The following is an 18,378-nucleotide window of genomic DNA, read 5'->3' as shown; positions in this document are numbered from 1 at the left end:
AAAAAGAACAAAATAAACCTAAAAACCAAAAAATGTTGTGGTTTTGTGTTTATTTTTTCAAATTAAAGATCAAATATGCTATATGACAGTAATAGAAAAGTTTTCAAAATTATTTTTGGGGTATACATTGGAATAAAAAAAATAAATTTTCATACTATTTTGGGGCTTCATAATATATGTTATTTGAATATTTAAATTCAAGAAAAGTTTTCAAAACTATACTGGAGTATACATTATATAGTTTATATTGTTATGATTATTTGTGAGCTCGAACTTAGTTCAAAGCTGTCGATGTCAAAACGGCAACGCCACGCTCATAGAAGCTGTGGGAATCCTGGCCAGCGGCCACAGCCAAATCGACGGTAAAGAGCAGCTCCGTGCGTGTGGAATTCAAGTAGACTGGCAAAGTTAGTTTGCTTACACGCGGCTCTGAAGAGATTCTGCAAGAATAAGAAATAGTTGAAACTCTGAAGCACATATAAACTTAGAATATACTCACTTGACCCACTTGAGGATGGTCAGTGGCAGATCCATCATGATGGTGGATGCCAGCAACAGTTCGTTGTTCTTGCATTGAGCACCCTGTAACTTGAGGCCGGTGACACCAAAGCTGCTGTCCTTTTGGTCAGTCTTGAGTCCCGCATCCGTGATGGTCACATCCAATGCGAGCTCCTCCAGCGACCAGCTGTTGGCCTGGGCCACACACTGCCTGGTGGCTGTGATGTAGGCCTCCGGATTGAGCAGACCGCCCAGCCAGACGGGGAATCCCTGCAGCTCCTTGGCACCAGCCTGCGAGACCAGCTGCGATACCTTCTGCAGCTGCTGGACACGTGTGCTAAAGTCCGTGATCCACTGGATAACAGTGCAGCCGGCTGGGACAGTGTAACGCTTCCAACCCTTCGGAATGATGCCACGCACCAATTCAGACAACATGGAACGATGATGATTCGTTTGCTTCTTCTCGCCGTGGCAAATCAAGACGACATCCTGCAGATCGGAGATGACCGTCTGGAGCAGGCGAGCACCACTGGTCACCTCACGCTCAAAGTAGCGATAGAGAGGATCCTTGATGTTCTCCACGGTGCGCTTGAGCACATGCAGATTCTTGGGCAGCAGCTCCAGCCAGGCAGTGGCCGAATTGTGCAGCGTCTTCATCCAGGACGGACGACCATCCTCGCTGCGTGCGACGGCCAGAGCCGATTGCTCGGATTGCTCCTCCACGCTGTAGGCCAACTCGTCGTCATCCTCCAGCTGCTGCATCTTGAGCAGCTTGCTCACCAGATCCGTGCCACGCGTGGTGAGCAGCACCTTCTCGGCATTGTTGGGCAATCCCAACCAGGAAGGCGTCTGGCGATCCGTTAGGTTCTCGATCCACTTGAGGAAGTGATCCCGACGCGTGCCATCCGGCATGGTAATGTGCCGTAATCCCCCAGAGGCGCCATCCACATTGGCCACCAGGGCAAAGTCCGCCTCAAAGCTGCGCGCCGTGAAGAGTTTCTTGAGGAAGGATTGGAGCAGACGCTGATCAAAGTCATTGTCAATCTTGCCGCCATAGATGGACTGTGACAACAAGGTCACCAGTGCATCCCACGGCACCTTCTCCGGCGGCAAGTTGGTGCGACCCATGGCCGTCGTATCGATCCAAGTGTCCAACGTATCGCAGGCCACCCGCAGATCTGACTCATTGAACTCGTACTTCTTGGCCCAGCCCAGTGGCACATAGCGCAATCTCTCCTGGACAATGGCATGGAACCAGGCCAGCAGGAAGTACAGACGAGCCCGCTCACTTGGCGTCTTCATCATGCGTGCTGCCGGCACCGTGGAGAAGGTGCGCAGCAAGTTGGCCCTGATGCCTGGCGGTGGCTCAAAGACAAAGATGCGTCCGGCACGCAACAGATTGACCGGCACCTTTGGATTGATCTCCATGGTGAGGAAGAGACGGAAGCCGGAATGCGGTTGCAGCGAGTGCATCTTCTTCTCCAGCTGGACAAGCCACTGTGGTGCCAGATGTACGTTCTTCAGGAGCACCCAGCGACCACTGTTGCAGGCCATGTTAATGGCACGCTCCGCCTGATTGAATCCTTCGGCGGAACCAATGGCAATACTTGAGATTTGCTTGTTCTGTTCGGCAGCCAAATCATCCACACGTCCAGAGGCATCGAATCCGGGTACGGAGCAAAGGAGGGCAGGTGTATTGCAGTTCAACTGTTTGTCCACCACGGCGGAAAAGTCCAATTCCTGCTCGGCATTGGGCATAAAGTCGACGCCCAGCACCGTGTTGACCACATTGTGGGCAGCGGCAATGACGCGATCCGGCCGGAAGGCCTGAATCAGCAGCAACTGATGCACAGAGCTGGCAATGGCACTAAGTGCCTTGGATTCATCCCACAACTGGGGCACACATTGTTCCGGCGAGCTCTGCTGCAGCCAAGCGCCCAGCTCCGGCATGGAACGCACCTTCTCCACCAGCTTGCGGAAGATGGGCAGACGTGTGGCCAGGCGATTGACGCCTTCGATTTGCTCTGCATTCAATCCCTCGACCTGGGTGGGATTAGCCAAGAGACCCTCGCGACTGCGCAGGAAGAAGTTGAACTCCGCATCCAGATTGGATTCCCCAGTGCCCTTCAGATGGATCTTGCACATGAGCAGGGCAAAGGTCAGGCGATCGTTGTGCAACATGCCGCGTGCCACACGCTCATAGCACACCTGGAACAGATGCCTGGTAACAATGCCCAGACGCTCCGAGTGATCGCTGCGTCCCTCGAGACGAGGATTGTTGTAGAGCACCGTGGAGAAGATGTCGAGGAACATCTTGAGCGAGTACTGATAGAGGAAGTGCACCTGGTTCAGGCTGTCCATGGTGAAGTACATGCTGCTGCATGCCACCGAAAGTGGCAAATATTGTTGCGACACTGTCTCAATCTCCGCTATGACCTTGTCCGTTTCATCCACCTTCTGGTTGATGTCGTAGGCCTCCTTCTTGAGCGTCTCCAGCGTTGTGATGACCGAATCATCATCCAGAATCTTGCCCTTGGCATCGTTCAGTGCCTGCAGCAGACTCTTCTCCAGCTGACGCAATCGGAGACGGAATTCGCCCTGGAGCTTCAACAGATCGGAACGCTTCTCATCAATATCCGGACGTTCAGCCTTCAGCACTTGGTTCAAGCACTGCGACTGCAACGAGCTCCGTGTCACGGTGAAGTTGACAAAGGTCACCCTGGAGCAGATATCCGGCGGGAATTCAACGGTCGGGTCACGTGTCGACAGGAAAATGACAAAGGACGGCGACAAATCAATGTCCTGATCTCCCAGCGTGATGAGCACACGTCCGCCAGTGCGACGCAGCTCCCGATTCAGCACAGGATTCAATATGGGATCATAGTTCTCGACATCCTGCACCAAGAGAGGATTACCAAAGCGCAGAGCCGACTCCAGATTCTTGCGGAACGAGTCGTCCAGGAAGGACGTCTTTGTAATCTTCTTGCCTGCATATTCGTTCAGCAGGAATGTCGTTGCCTGACCAGATGGATCAATGATCAACGGATAACGATTGAATCGCTTCAACATAATCGCATTCTCCGTGCACAGATCATCCGTGGGCAAAGCATTCGCCTGCCAGCGCAGACGCTCATCCGGATTGGACAGATACTCGGTGCGTGCAATGTCCGCACGGTATTGAATACTCGCGGATTGCAGATGCTGCGACCAGGTCGTAAACAGATTGAGGCGATAGTGCTGATCAAAGTAACCGCCATAGGCAATAAACGCCGCCGAGAGAAGCACATCACCCACAATGGTCGACATCTGGGACTTGAATGTCTCGCTCGTGGACTCCCAACGTTCGCGTTCAATGTTCAAGCTCTTGAGCAGCGCAATCGAGCGATCCACCTTGGCCTGCACATTCTCCAGATCCGTTTTGATGGCCTGAGCCTGCGAAATGAGCTGAGCATATTCCTCCTTATAGGCGGCAATGCTGCGCTCCAGTTGCTCCACCAGATCCTTGGTCTCCTGGGCACTCGCCAAGTTGACATCAGCCTGCTCCTCCAGCGAACGCAGCTCCTCACGCAGCGGCTCCACGCGCTTCAACATGTCTGCGTATTCAATCTGTAAGGGATTAAAGTAAATAATAACTGCTTAAGAGATTGATAGATACGAGTTCTTACCTGTGCAATTGCCCATTTCACCATGGGACCACAAGCCATACTGGCACGATTGACCTTTTCAAAGTTATAGTCCGGATTGCTCAGATATTTCGACTTCATTTTCTCCCTAACATCATCGCTATTTAAGGATTTAGGATTAAATTAGATATTAACAACTGTGGGACAAGCAACATTTTATCAAGAAATTTTGTATGGATCAAGCAAGCAAAGCAGTTGGTTAATAATGGAATAAACGCGTTAATTTTACCAAAAACCATTGAGAAAAAAATAAATACAACAAATTAAAGAGCCAATTACCAAAGTTAAGTTAAGGATTAAAGTTCATATATTTACAAATATAATAACGCAGCTTCGCTTAATCATTCAACTACAAGAAAAACGCAAAACTCAAATCAGGAAAAATTAACAAAAGAAACAACATTCTACACTCGTTTACAACAGTTAACAACAATTAATAAAAAAAAAAAAAAAGAGTAATAATTGAAAGAAAATTTAAACTCAAATAGTGAATTAATAATTTGTTTTTGTTCATGCTTACGTTATGTGTTCTGTACCGAAGTTAGATACAATTGAATTAATGAAATTTTCACGCATTATCACAGCGCGTATCGATTTCCAATCAGTCGCATTCTCGCCAAGGAGCAGGCAGATCGACTCGAGTGCCAATTTAACCACAGACGGTGGGTTTGCCATCGTTCGAACCTCAACCAGTTGCTGTTTGCGTATGGACTTCACCGCTGCATTTGTGGTTCGATAGTTGAGTGGTTCAGTGGTTCAGTGGTTATCGTGTGGTTCATTTGTGTTAACATGAAGGATCAGAATTATTATAGTACATAATACATGGCACAGCATGGCACTTAACTAAATTGTTAAACTCGTAAAATTAGCCTAACATCATGATGTTATAACAACAATTATTAACTATACGATTAACCCTTTATCATAACTAAGTAAAATGTGGCTTCTATTATTAATATAATGCCTGCTTACTTTTCTTTTATATTCTTCACACCTTGTTAGGGATTACAGCTCGTTCTTTAGTTAACATATAGTTTCATTTCAATTTTTACAGCTATTCACAGTATGTTTATTGAGGTTATGATCGCTTTGTTTAAGGTTATGTTCGATATTCGTTTTAGGGTTATGTTTATTTGCTTGTGCATTGCGTATGCAGAGTGTTTGTATGTGTGTGTGGGTGTGTGGTATAGTTACATACAGTCAAACTTCTCCATAGAAAACGTTGATATAATTGACTTATGAATTGATCAATCTCAGTGATTTCATCAGGGATTAACAGACCAGTCCCAGGTTTGAGGTGTATTTTTATTATTATTCAGAGATTTCTCAGGTTTCTATAGTAAAGTTTGACTGCAAATGTAACTGATGTTTAGTCATGTTATATATATTTATATATGCAATAGTGATGTGAACGGTACGATATCGAATTAAGACACTTGAATGAGACTGAGTTCTGTGTGTTTATGGTGGGTGTGTGTGAGAAAAAGAAATAATTGCGTACGTGATCTTGTCAGTCTCCAAATTAACAATCGAGGATATGAAACTGTCTTTAACGAGTATGCCGCGAATGGCCTTCCAATCTGTGGCACTCTCATTGAGCAGCTCGCAGACAGATTCCAGGGCCAGTTTCACCACAGCTGGAGGATTTGCCATGGAACGCACCTCGGCCAGGTGTTTCTTTTTAATCGAGCTAACGGCTGTGTTTGTTTAACATTTGTGCGGATCGGTGTGTGTGTGTGTGTGTATTGAGTGTGTTTGAGTGTGTGTAGAAGTATTCGATTTAAGTACACATTATCAAATAAGTAAAATTTATAGCTAGTCTTAGCAATAACTGTGTATAATTCTAGCTCTAATCCCGCCCTCCCCTCTACGGACTGGTGTCCGTCGAACTCACCTTGTTGTGCTTCAATGACAGCAGGTTCCACCTGTGCCAAGTCAGCCATGACGTACTTCCTCTTCTCCTCAATCTTAACGGTTTGATCGGCTAGACGGATTTGTATCTCCTGTGATTGTATCTTCTTCTTTTCGGCCTCCTGTTGATCCTGGAACATTTGCTTCAACTTGGCATTGGCTGCCTCGTTCTTGGCCTGCAGTTCCTGCTTCTTGACGGCCAGCGATTTTTGCATCTCCTCCACTTGTTCCACCGTCTCGGCAATCTTGTTGAGACCGACATTCAAATGGAGCTGCTGCTCCTCCAGATCGCTGCGTTTCTCATTGTACAACTTGACAAAGTGATGGATAAAGTCCAAGTAATGACGTGGAGTCACCGCCATGGTGCGTCCGCCACGTTTGGCCAATCGAGCGTTGGCCTGATGCAGAGTTTGATGAACGTAGACGCAACTGTTGATGACAGCATCGCGATGCGTGGGATTTGCCGGCACCAGAGGACAGACAGATGGGAAGAAGTCTGGTGGTGACCAGTTGGGTTTTTCCAGATCCACACGTGTGGTAAACTCCTTGCCCACCTGGAACAATGCTGAATCTGACCAATCTCCAAACCAGTTGAGCACACAACGATTGAACAAAGCTGGCGAAGTTGCAGCACGATCCTTGAGGCCATCGGTTGAGGGATTCATTGTGAAGACAACGTGGAGATTGCGCATCACCTGCTGGGTGAACCACTTGTACAACTCATCGCTGGAGTCCAACATGAGTCCTTCACGCTGGGCGCCCTCCTTGCATTGGGTCATCAACGTTGTGTACTCATCTCCCTCGAAGAGACCGGGCACCTCGCCGTTGGCCAGCAACGTGTTCATGCGCTCCAAGAAACCAGAGTCCAACACATTCGATTCGTCCAATATGAAGGCGATCTTTTCATCCTTGCAGCCGGAACGGCGCAACACACAACGCAGATCCTCATCAAAGTCCTCGCTGGTGTATTTGTTGTGCACCTTGATCTGGAATATGGACAATCCGTTCATCCAGGCCACGAAGCGTGACAGCGTTGTTTTGCCGGCACCAGAGACACCGATGAGCAACAGATGTCCCTGCGGCTGGCGGAAGATACGATCAATCCTAAGGACATGATCCAACACCTCGTCGAAGAGCACGAGCGGCACATCGAGCTCCTCCTCGTAGAAGACCTTTAGACGAGCACGCACATAATCTCGGAGCGCCTCACGATTCACCGGCATGTAATCCTTGGACAGCCAGTTGCTGTAGAGGATGGGCCGTTGCAGTGCCTCCTCCTGGTTAATGCCCGGGAAGTGTTTGTGTCCAACCAGATCGATATTCTCGTTGGTCCAGCGACGCTCTGTATCATCGACCAGACGATCCTGGAACAAACGCAGTGCCTCATGGGCCCAAAGACGCACCAGACCCTCCACAGGCAACGAGTCCAAGGGTCTGATGGCCTCACAGATACCACGCACCCATCTGGTCATCTCACGCGGCGAGTAGACATAATGCGGTTGCATGTCCTGCGTGAAGCGATCCTGGGAAGCCAAATAGAACTCCACCATGGCATTGGTCAAGGGTTCGGCGTATCCTCGCAATGCAGGCATCAATCGAAGCATGGCACGGGAGAAGGTGCCATAGATCTGCTTAAGGGATGTCTCCCCGGGATAGTCCACATAAATGATGGGCACATGGCGCAGGAAACGATGTGAAAGCGGCTTGCGACCAGGATCTGTAGGTGGATTACAAGCACCCACGAATTGGATGCGCTCCAGGGAAACCCAAGCCTGATCGTTGGCCCGATAGAAGCCCTTGTGCTCTACCAATTGACGCAGGAACGAGATGACACGCTGTGTGCCATATGAATCCATGTCCGGCAAATTGATCTCATCGCAGAAGAGCACCAACCACTTGCCAATCTGCACAGGCGACAAGACGACTCCATTGGGAGTCTTACGGTATTCGCAGTAATGATCAAAGGTCTTCAAAAGCAGCTCCGGCGTCGTAGCCGATGAGAAATTGAGACCGACAACCTCCATGTCAGGCAGAGCACGCAGTGCAGAGAACAACGTCATGGTCTTGCCAGAACCAGGTGGACCACAGAGCACTGAAAGGAAAAGGTTTTAAATATACATGCATTCCAAGTTGTTTCTGGACATCATGGACTTACCCAATGGTTTGTGCTCGGCCAGCCAAGTGTAGAGCAAGGATTCGTGACGCACTGTGTCCAGCGTGGGCACCACAATGTCTGGCGACGCGACCTTATGGGTCTCCACCTCAATGACGGGCACCTTGTTGCTCCATGGCACCCACTCGCCATTCATGCTCACCTCGTAGTCGATGATGGGAGCACCAGCTGCACCTGGCAACGGCACAGTGGTCACACTGCGCACAAAGTCACCCAGATCGATGCGTACTTTGAGCTTGGCATCGCCAGCGAATGACCAGAGCACGGAGTAAACCAGAGCCTTGGGTATATAGTGCTCCAATTGCTCAGCGGAGCAGGGAAAATCTGGATGTTGCGCATTAAAGTTGAGCACATTGCGTGCCGACTGATTGAGCATGGAGAAGAGGGAGCTGAGGGCGCGCAAGCGTGTGAAGTCCATGATGTGCTCCTGATCCATGGCATACTCCAGAGTGCGCACCACAATGCCGTCGGCAAAGAAGAATGGCTGCAGCAACATTGCAATGTCGCGTTGCACCTGGAGGGAGGGGGAAACCTCCTCTTCCTTGTCCTTGGCAGGCTTAATGACGCCCACGAAGTCCTCGTCGCCGTCCTCCAGCGGAATGCTGCGCAGACGCGACAGATAATTCTCAAAGATCATCTCCGTGGAGAGCACATCCTCCGAGAACCAGACCATGCCGCAACGGGAAACCGTAGCCAAAGTGGCAAACTTCAAATCCTGCACCTCAAACATGACACGGACATTGGGAGGCAGCGAGAGACGCTCTCCATTGGGCAAAGTCAACAATTTATTGTCATCCAGCACCGAGTTGAGATTCTCCACCCACTCGGGATCCACATCACCATCAAATATAATCCATTGTCGTTTGTTAATCTCGCCACGCACATTGTCGATGATCTTGCGAAGAATGTGAGTGAACAAACCATCGGTCCACTCACGCGTATTGGGATCGAGAACACCATAAAGCGCCTCCTTGGAAATAGCCTTGGGATCAATGACATGGGCAACGCCTTCAACGCCCTCGAAACGTTCCAGCGCCTTGAGCAGAGTTCGCCAAGCCGTGGACTTACCAGATCCCGAAGGACCCACCATCATCAGGCCATGATTGAGATTGGAGATTTGATAGAGTTGAAGTACCTTGATGGGAACAAAGTATAGATTAATGGATTGCACATGGAAAAGCAATTGCCAATGGGATTTAAATTAGTTACTTTGTCGACCCAAGTAGAGCCGAGTCCCTTTTAGGTGGTTAGTAGGCGTGTGTGAAGTGAATCCAATGTTATGAAATGGTCAAGAGCATGACAAAAAAGGCTAACGACACTTACCTTCTCCATCCAGGCAGCGCCCTGTTCGTCTCCCTCGCCACAGACCAGATAATCCTCCTGGCACACCTTGCGTATCTCCTCCTTAAGTCCCTTCATCTCGGCCCGCGTGTAGCCCACATTGGGGAAGACATCGCTGAGCAGCGAGAAGAGCAAAGGAATATCCTCGGCCACCAGCTTGGGCACCATTGTCTCGCACACGGATTGTATGAGGATCTCCTGTTCGGGCAGATTCTCTGCCACAGATGCCTCATCGATATTCTCCTCGCCACGTTGACGCATCTGTTCCTTGATTTTCATGATGCGATCACGCTTCACATTGCCAGCTGAGATCAGCACAGATTTCAGAGCACGCAGTCCAAAGTCATAATGGCTTTGGTTGGACAACTGCTCGTCGCAGAGCTTGAAGAAGGGCACAATCTTGCAGGCCAGTTTCTCCGCCGAGCGGAATCCCTGCGAGAAAAGCATGACCTCGGCGATAAGCTGACGATCTGGAGTTGTCATGGCCAGAGAACGGAAGAGCTTCTTCAGATTGTCGGGCAGATTGGAACGGCCAGCGTAGCCAGGATTCATGGTTATAAAGATGGCCATGTCGGGGGAGACGCGCACCTGTTTTCCAACCAGTTCAACGGTGATGCTTTCCTTGTTGGTGTCCATTTCATACTTGAGTGCCTCCTGGATAGTTTGGATCTGCTGCGAACAGGCGGACAGCATACGCTCCTCCAGACGATTGAACTCATCGAAACAACCCCAGGCGCCCACCTGGCAGAGACCGACAAAGATGCGTCCCATGGCCTGAAAATCGAACGTCTCGTCGCAATTGAAGACGAGCACAAAGCGACCCAATTGATTGCCCAGCGCCTTAACCGACTCAGTTTTGCCAGTGCCTGCTGGACCAAATGGAGATCCGCCCAGACGTGACTCCAGCGCCTGTGTCATGGTCAGATAACAACGATCCGTGAGTGGCGTTTGCACCAAGCGATCCTGAACTCCCAAATACTCAAAGCCATAGAAGAAGCGCGCATTGGCCATGTGGATGGTCAGTTGCTGCAGTACCTCCGTCTGGCGGGGATCAAAGTAGAAGCGCATCTCGCACAGCCACTGGAAGGACTTGGGCGAGGTGACACCGTTGGTAATCAAGCGTCTGGTAACTGTACGCTTATGGACAAACTCATTAATCAGATGCTCCAGCTTGCGACGACGCAGTGGAGGCTGTTCCTGCAGCACGGAATCGGCCAGGACGTTCAACGTGCCCTCCACATTGCCCAGGACACGTTGCATGGGCTTGTCCTTGTTGTTCTCGGAAGCCTGTTGCAGTGCAGCCTCCACATCCTCGGACCAGAGGATCTGGGCAGCCAGGACCACAATCTGTGCTTGGTATTTGTCGCACCACTCCATGTACTTCTGCGAATCAATTTGACCATCACGGAACTGTTTAATGTCCTGCACAGCTTGAGCCAACAACGAGGCAAGCGTGAATCTCATTTGCTTCTCGACCAACGACAACCATTCGTTGATCTTGGGATGATCCACCGTGGACACGGGATTGATAAAGTGCACCTCCTCACCTTCGCGTGATGAGATGCCCAGAATGACATTGTTTTCCTCGTTCAATAGAATCGCAGCCACGCCGGCGAACATCTTCTTGAAGTGCTTCTGCAAGCGGGCAATGTTCTTGCTGTTGCCAATGATCTCCAGGAGATCCTCATCGCCCACAAAGTAAAAGCGTGGGAACGATGTACGCTCACGTTCCAGATATTCACCGAGAGCCTTTTGAATTTTGCCGAGGAGATCGGCTAGACGCTCCAGGGAACGCTGCACGGCCGGAATGTTAAGCACATCCATAACCTTGGGAGACTTGGTTACCTTCTTCATCAGGCCCAGGAACTCGGAGCTGATGCTCTGGAAACGTGATGTTTCCACGGGCAGCAGTGTCTTTATATCCGCACTGCCTGAGAAGATGCCCTCCAAGTAAACCCAGCGACGCTGTACATCAATCCATACATCAAACAAAGCATTGATGCGGTTCAGTTTCTCCTCCCAGGTGAGAGCCTCCTCCTCGAAGACCTTGTAGTAAGGTGACAGCTTCATGGCGGCCACAGAATTGATGTGCTCCTTGACCTTGTTGAACAGATCATCCCAGCCACGAATGATGCGGCACTTGTTCTGGTAATTTATCAAATCCAGTTCGTAGTTTTGCCAGGATTCGCGCACCTGCTTCAAGAACTCCTCCAGCGCCATCTCACCCTGGGCTACCAGGATAATGTCCTTGACAACGCTCTCATTCTTCTGCAGATTCACATCCCACACTTGACCCAGGGTCAGATCAGAGATAACCCAATTAACACGCAGCTGTTTGGTGAGCTGTTTCCAATGACGCTCCTTGAGTGCATCCGACTTGAGTTCCACAATCAGCATGTTCACCTTGATGTAGCTCTGGATCAGCTTCTTCACATATTCATAGGATTCATACATGCGCAGACGAGCAGGCAGCTCCTTTAGCTGTGCCATCATCGCCTCCAGCTGCTGGCGAAGCTTACGTGGCTGCACCGATAGCCAAGGCTTCTCGCGAGTCTCATCGATCTGCGTCCACACCTTGGACAGTTCGCTCCAGACGCCGCGCAGATCCTGCAGCTCTTCCAGGGCGACATTCATGCGCTCGGCGCTGTTGTTGGGCACAGCCGACTCCTGCAGTTCGAGTGCCTCCTTGGCCTTGGCCACATTATCGCGCTCCTCCTTGAGACGTGAGTATTTGCTCTCAAAGATCTGCAGCTGTTGCAGCGCTTCATCGGGACGTATCTTGCCGCCGGTGGGCTTTGTTTTCTCCCAATCATTAAGGAAGTCAACGGTGCGTGTTTCCACGGCCTTGTCCTCGGCCACAATCTTGGCCTGAAGACTGGCCACCTGGGTCTGAATAGCCGTATCCTTGCGCTTGATGATCTCATTGAAGGCCGACCATTCACCCTCGATGTTGTCCACATGCAACCAGTTGTTGGGGAACTGGAAACGCTGACGCTCCAAAATACGCTGTGCCTCGCGGAACACCTCCACCTGCTTGTCCCAGGCAATCATGTCCTTCTTCAGCGACTGCACATAAGTAATGAAGCTGACGGCATCCGATGTACTGGCTGCCTCGATGCTCTGCATCTCCAAGTCTGTGCGAGACTTGGACACCTTGGAATGGAATGTGGTCATCTCGGTGCCCAAAAGTGTGCCAAACTTGCCTAGTGCCTCCTTGTGCCAGGAATCATACTTCAACGTCACCTTGGCCTGCACCTTGGCGTAGTCAATGATGATAGCGCCATAGGCACGACGTGTATCCGAAGTATCGAAGGTTGTGCGGGATTGCTTAATGTCGTTGAGACACTTGATCCATAGATTAACATCCTCACCCAACCGACCGTACAGAGTGTCCGCCTGGAGATCCCAGAGGCTCTGGTAACGTAGCCACTCATCGACATAATTGCGCACGTCGCTAATCTTGTGCTCGATGGCTCCATAGGCATTCTCCAGAATCTTACCCTCCGGCAACTTGGTCAACAGATTGCGATAGGTCTGAGAGACGGGCTTCTCCAATCCCACCTGGTAGCGAGTGCTCTGTAGACGCACCTGGGATGTAACAATGGCCTGCCAGGCAAAGAATTGTTGCATTATCTGGAAGCGTGCCTCCTCGATGGAGGGATACAAATACATCTGCTGATTGGTGATGCGAATCTCATGCACAGCATTCTGAATCTGAGGCTCGCCACCCAACTTATGTGTGGGCTGTGTGGGAGCATCAGTGTCCATGGATGTGTCCACCTCCTTCTTGTTTCCAGTGAGTGCTTCTGTCCAGGCTTGTATGCCCGCTTGGAGACGCAATGCCAGCTTCTTCTCAACCTCTTCATCGAGACGTGTAACCCAAACATTGAGATTGGAATATTGACGCAGCGATAGATCATCGACAGCATGCTGAATCTTCGAGAGAATCTCTACAAAAGTGGCTGCGCTGTAAGGACATGTTTCCAACGAGCGCACATCCACATCCAGCTGCTCCTCCACCACCAGCAAGTCATCCACCTGAAATATACATTTTATTAGAGACAAATAAAATTTAAATTTGTAAAATTCAGAATGCTTACCTTCTCCTGGAACTGTGTCACGCATTCAGACAAACGTAGCACATAGGGATCCAACTTATAAGACTCCCAGATGAGGCCAATGCCTTCGGAGACGAGATTCAAGACCTCCTTGCGTAGTCCAGCTACCAGAGGCACAATACTAGCGCGATCTTCAATCTGTGGACAGTATATATACATTAAAATATATCATAATACAAGGTGATCAAGAGGATTTATAAAATAAATGCATGCGGGAATTGAACATTAACAAATTGTGGTAGCAACAACATTTCTTTCTTTTTATTTTAAAGGGGGGACAAACGACACTACCTTGAATACTGAATTTAGTGCTAGACTCCTATTATTAAGCTGCATGAAAGAAAGGTTTTTGGTTGTTTTGGTTGATTTAAAAGAGGTTGTACTGTCTTTGCTTATGTAAGGTGTAAGATGTGAAGTGTGAGGTGTAACAGGTGTTTCAAATGTGTTGTGGTTAACAAAATTCAAGCTGCACGCCGGAAGCAAAGCAATGCAATAAATAAATAAGAGAGATCTAGCCGAGAATCACGACTACGATATACCCTGCGTCCCAGGCATTTGGATAACAATTACTCGTTAAAACGCTTATCAAATATCATTTAAATTCTTTAAAACGCTTCTTAGCGTGCTTAAATTATCCGAATTTCTTAATTTGCAAATGGGCGCAGGGTATCAGCAGAAAATATATAATGTGTGTTTTAATAAATGTCTAAAGCAATTTTAGGTAAATTAAAAAAGATAAAATTACAGAGATGATAGACAGCTAGACGTATATATAAGAAATAAATAAAACAGAGCTATTGCTTCAGCTGTGGTGATAGATGACTATGTGGTGTCTTGTGGTGTGACGTAGCATGGCTGTGCTGTGTGTTTACTGATTTAAAATCATTCCTTACCTTCTCTAGAGTGCGCTCATAGGTGCGTACGCTTTCAATCAGGGATATAGCATAGGGATAAATCTGGTTGGCCTGATGAGCCTTGTTGACAATGGTAAGTGGCACTCTGAAAGCAGGAATATATTAATATTACCAAATTAAAGCAAAATTACTTTTTATATAGTGATAATGAAAAGGCTCTAATAAATATCAAACATCTTCTCACCTGAAGCCCAAGTTTTTGATGTTGCGCACTTCCTTGGCCAGCGTGATGATCTCTGGCAAAAAGTTGACACGCAGACGCAAAACGTTGCCACGTCCAATGCGTGAACGTGTTGATTCAATCGTAAAAATGCGTCCCGAGCTGCCAAAGTTACGCTCCTGCACTTTGCGTGCCCATTCATGAAATACATCTGAAATAGACAACTTGGCGCGGAAGCTATCGCCATCGGCCTTCAGTTTCTGTCCCTCGATGTGAGTTTCCCAGCCCTTGCCCAGCACATCTTCCACACGCTTGAGATACATGGTCAGCTGGTTGTCAATCTGACGAGCCCAGATGATGGAACCCGCAACTGGAGGCAGATCACGCACAGACGATAAGCGACAGCTCTTGCTCTGTGGATACTGAACCTTGAACTTCTCATGCAACGCCTCGATGTCATCCTTGACGCGCTGTATCAATTGAGTCTGGTACTCCCGAATGGCGCCACGAATATGAGGACGCACGAACAACGCATTGAAGCGCGAGAAGATGCGGAACATCTCGTTGGCATTCTTTGCAGTGCCCAGCTGATCACGCAGATGAGCCGTGATGCGTGTCTCCACGCGATCTACATAAAAAAACGAATGTTAATATGTAAATATTTGAGAAAAAATATAATTATATACCAATCTTTTCCTCATAGCGCTTGACAGCCGCGTCCCAGGCCTCGGAGCCCTCCTTGGTGATGTCCAAGCAGTCCACCTCCTTGACATTTTCATAGGCCAAGTTGACCTCCTCGATGGCATTGGCATCTGCGGCATCCAGACTGTAAGGCTGCTTGGTTTCAACGGTGCTGCCATCATCGTTAGCCGCCTGCTTTGTGGGACGGAGTACTCGCAGGATTACGGTACGCAGCTGCTCGTGCTGCCTCCGGAACTTGCGCATATGCTCCATGCGCGTCTGCAGCTTCTTGTGAGCTGGCGACACACGCCAGACCATTTTCAAGTGCTCGTCGCGCTTCTTCTTGACAATGTCACGCAGTAGTCCTTGCAACTTGTCATACTCATCATCCCAGCAGCTGAAGATCTCAAAGCATTGGTTCATCACACGCTCGAATTCATCGAAGGGAATATGCATGAGACGGCGGGTTCCCAGCACCTTGAGCAGCTGTTGCGACAGATCCCGCGAGATGGCCTCGATGAGTTTCAGGCAACGTTGAATTGGATACTTGGTGTTGCGCACTTTACGCAAATGCGAGAAAATCTGCTGCACCGCCGGGCGAATCTTCTCCAGCTCCGTCGCCGACAGTAGATCGTTGATGGGGAAGTCTTTCATCAACGGATTGTAGTCGGCAACAGTAGCCAGAGCTTGCTTCAAGCCCGTATCCGTGTCAAACGAGACGGTGGCATGGAAACGCTTGCCATGCTTAAGAATGTCCAGTGTTAATGCCACTTCTGGCGACTCTCGCTTCTCCTGGATGCGGTACAACGCACGCTCCAGATTAAGCCAGAATGAAATTTCCTGCAAGACAAAAGAATTAGCAAAATCAAAGATTGGGTTTGGTTGCTTGCTTACCTGTAGTGCAGTGCCCGAACCGGGGTCACGATTTAGTTTAGTCACTTTCTTGATTTCAGTAATCCAACGATTGACGCCATTCTGCAACTGATTAAGAAACGACGAGTCCTCGACCTTATCCCCAAAGTCCACCACCTTGGCCTTGCGGTTCTCCTCAAAGCACTTGCGTATGACTAAATTGACAGTCGCATGCGCAGTCAGCGTAATTTCTGGGATGTCAATGTTCTGCTGCAAATGCAACAGTCCCATCTCCAGTTCCGCCAACTTCTTCTCCACCGATGGGGCCATCTTGTCACCATCGCGATCAGCACGTCCCGACTCCTTGACATACGACTTAAAGTACGGCGCCAGAGATTTGCTGATGAACGCATGCAGAGTCTCATAAGGTGAACCATCAGAAAAGTTAATCAAGCGCAGCTGCGAGTGAATGGATTTGTCCGCCTCGACAACAACACCACGCTTAATGCATGCCAGCGATGCCATGCGGCTGTTGGTGAAATGTACATCATTGCTGATCTGGTAAGTCACCTGCTCCTTCTCCTCTTCAGTTTCCGCCGGCTGTTCGCTATCATCCTCTGTGTAATAAAACAAGAGAGAGAGAGGGAGAGAAAGTCAATTAACGACACACATAATCAGTAATGTTATCAATATTTCACCTTCACCCACATTTCACTCAATGCACAAACATTATCTGGCCCTGGCGTTCAATGTCGCGACAGCAATGACACTGACATCAATTCATTACCAAGGTGACAACCTTCGAAAATTCGACGGCCAAGGTGAAACCTTCAAAATTTCGTTCACTCAAGGCCTGAACCTTGAGCGTGCGTTGCTCCCACATCGCCTGACCCTGACGCGAGGCAACGTTCAAAGTCACAAGTCAATGGAATAAACAAAATAAAAAATCATGCAGCTCAAGGTCGCACAAGTTTCCGCGAACAAAGCGAAAACAGCTGTCGTTTGTTTTGTTTACATGCCGGCAACCGGCAAACTGCGCAACGTCTGGCCACACTACACACTCAACAAGCCGGCAACGTTGCGCAACTGGTTGCTGTTCATGGTCAACTGACAGAGAGGTTGCACAAGAGAGTTTCCAGCGCTTTCACACTCTGTACATGACGTCAGCAATTAAAATGTGCAGCAAAACAAGTTCTAGTAAATAATTGAAATGGTTTTTTAAAGAAACAATGAAAAAAATGAAACTAAATTATATGTAAAAAAATTATTTATCAAACGCCGAGGGCGAGTTTAATTGTTGATTGAACTGCAGAAGTGACGTCACACACTTTAAACAGCAACCTTTCTTTTTATACCATGAACGGTGGATGTGAGTCAGCTGGCATGACGTCATGCGCACAAAGCTGCCGAGAAAACATGAAAAAATTGTTTGCCAATTGATTTTTAACAAAATTGTTGCGTATGCAAGTTGCACTTCCAAAAGTAATAAGCAAATGCACTGACTATAGTATTTGCAGCACTAAGTAAGCAATTATTAAATTTTTATCAGGAAATTTGCTGACCGTTTTCTCCTGCACGACGCCATTTTGTGCAGTTGGTCCAATTTGGCAATTGGACCAATTGCCAAGAAAATAAATGTTTTCTTACCTTTGATGCAGTTGCGCTGAACGTACAACGCTTGCACCTGTGGATCAGACAGGAACTTGCGGATAGTTTCCTGGTTGGCAGGATCGTCCAATGCATTGTTCAACGATTCCGGCACAACATCCTCTTCGGGCAGCAAAATAATCACCGCCTTGCGAAGATAATTTGCAAATGCATCATAATTGGCAATGGACAGGTTTACAGCCGGATCCACCGAAGTGTCGGTGTTTTCCAGCGAATCACCCATGTTTTCCAACTATTTTCGCACTAAATTCAATGGTTATTTGTCTTTAAATTAATTTTTTCACACCACTTCAAAATGAATACGCCCTGTGAAAAATTACGTCTGCACTTTTGGCGAAAGTGCAACGCGAATATTGCCAGAAAGTGTAAAAAAGCAAAC

The 18,378-nt window shown here is 48.6% G+C and overlaps 1 protein-coding gene across 4 annotated transcripts; it reads right to left on the bottom strand.

Annotated features, from left to right (window-relative positions):
* Positions 1-33: 33 nt before the first annotated feature.
* Positions 34-18,326, bottom strand: LOC117788924 (dynein heavy chain, cytoplasmic). Of its 4 annotated transcripts, none has more exons than XM_034627869.1 (14): positions 17,979-18,326; positions 16,374-16,948; positions 15,485-16,319; positions 14,823-15,426; positions 14,618-14,723; positions 14,016-14,054; positions 13,707-13,862; positions 9,589-13,644; positions 8,248-9,400; positions 6,076-8,184; positions 5,683-5,878; positions 4,164-4,281; positions 500-4,104; positions 34-440 (listed from the first exon to the last, which is right to left on the bottom strand). In XM_034627869.1, the coding sequence occupies exons 1-14, from the start codon at positions 18,220-18,222 to the stop codon at positions 275-277; spliced, it is 13,962 nt and encodes a 4,653-aa protein (XP_034483760.1). In that variant the 5' UTR covers positions 18,223-18,326; the 3' UTR covers positions 34-274. The 4 variants fall into 4 exon arrangements, with proteins under 4 accessions (XP_034483760.1, XP_034483759.1, XP_034483758.1 ...); XM_034627868.1 differs by lacking the exon at positions 5,683-5,878 and adding an exon at positions 4,702-4,900; XM_034627867.1 differs by lacking the exon at positions 14,016-14,054.
* Between the last annotated feature and the right edge of the window lie 52 nt (positions 18,327-18,378).

The sequence above is a fragment of the Drosophila innubila genome, assembly GCF_004354385.1.
Source record: "Drosophila innubila isolate TH190305 chromosome 3L unlocalized genomic scaffold, UK_Dinn_1.0 0_D_3L, whole genome shotgun sequence".
Classification (NCBI taxonomy): domain Eukaryota; kingdom Metazoa; phylum Arthropoda; class Insecta; order Diptera; family Drosophilidae; genus Drosophila; species Drosophila innubila.
The sequence above is the reverse complement of the archived record's forward strand: the minus strand, read 5'-3'. Positions and strand labels throughout refer to the sequence as shown.

Excerpts from the sequence above, each read along its gene's own strand:
- LOC117788924 (XM_034627868.1), bottom strand. The coding sequence starts at position 18,222 with ATGGGTGATTCGCTGGAAAACACCGACACTTCGGTGGATCCGGCTGTA. Across the intron at positions 15,427-15,484 it reads GCGCTATGAGGAAAAGATTG|ATCGCGTGGAGACACGCATC; the intron begins GTATATAATTAT and ends TTTTTTATGTAG. Across the intron at positions 13,863-14,015 it reads CACTAAATTCAGTATTCAAG|ATTGAAGATCGCGCTAGTAT; the intron begins GTAGTGTCGTTT and ends TACTGTCCACAG.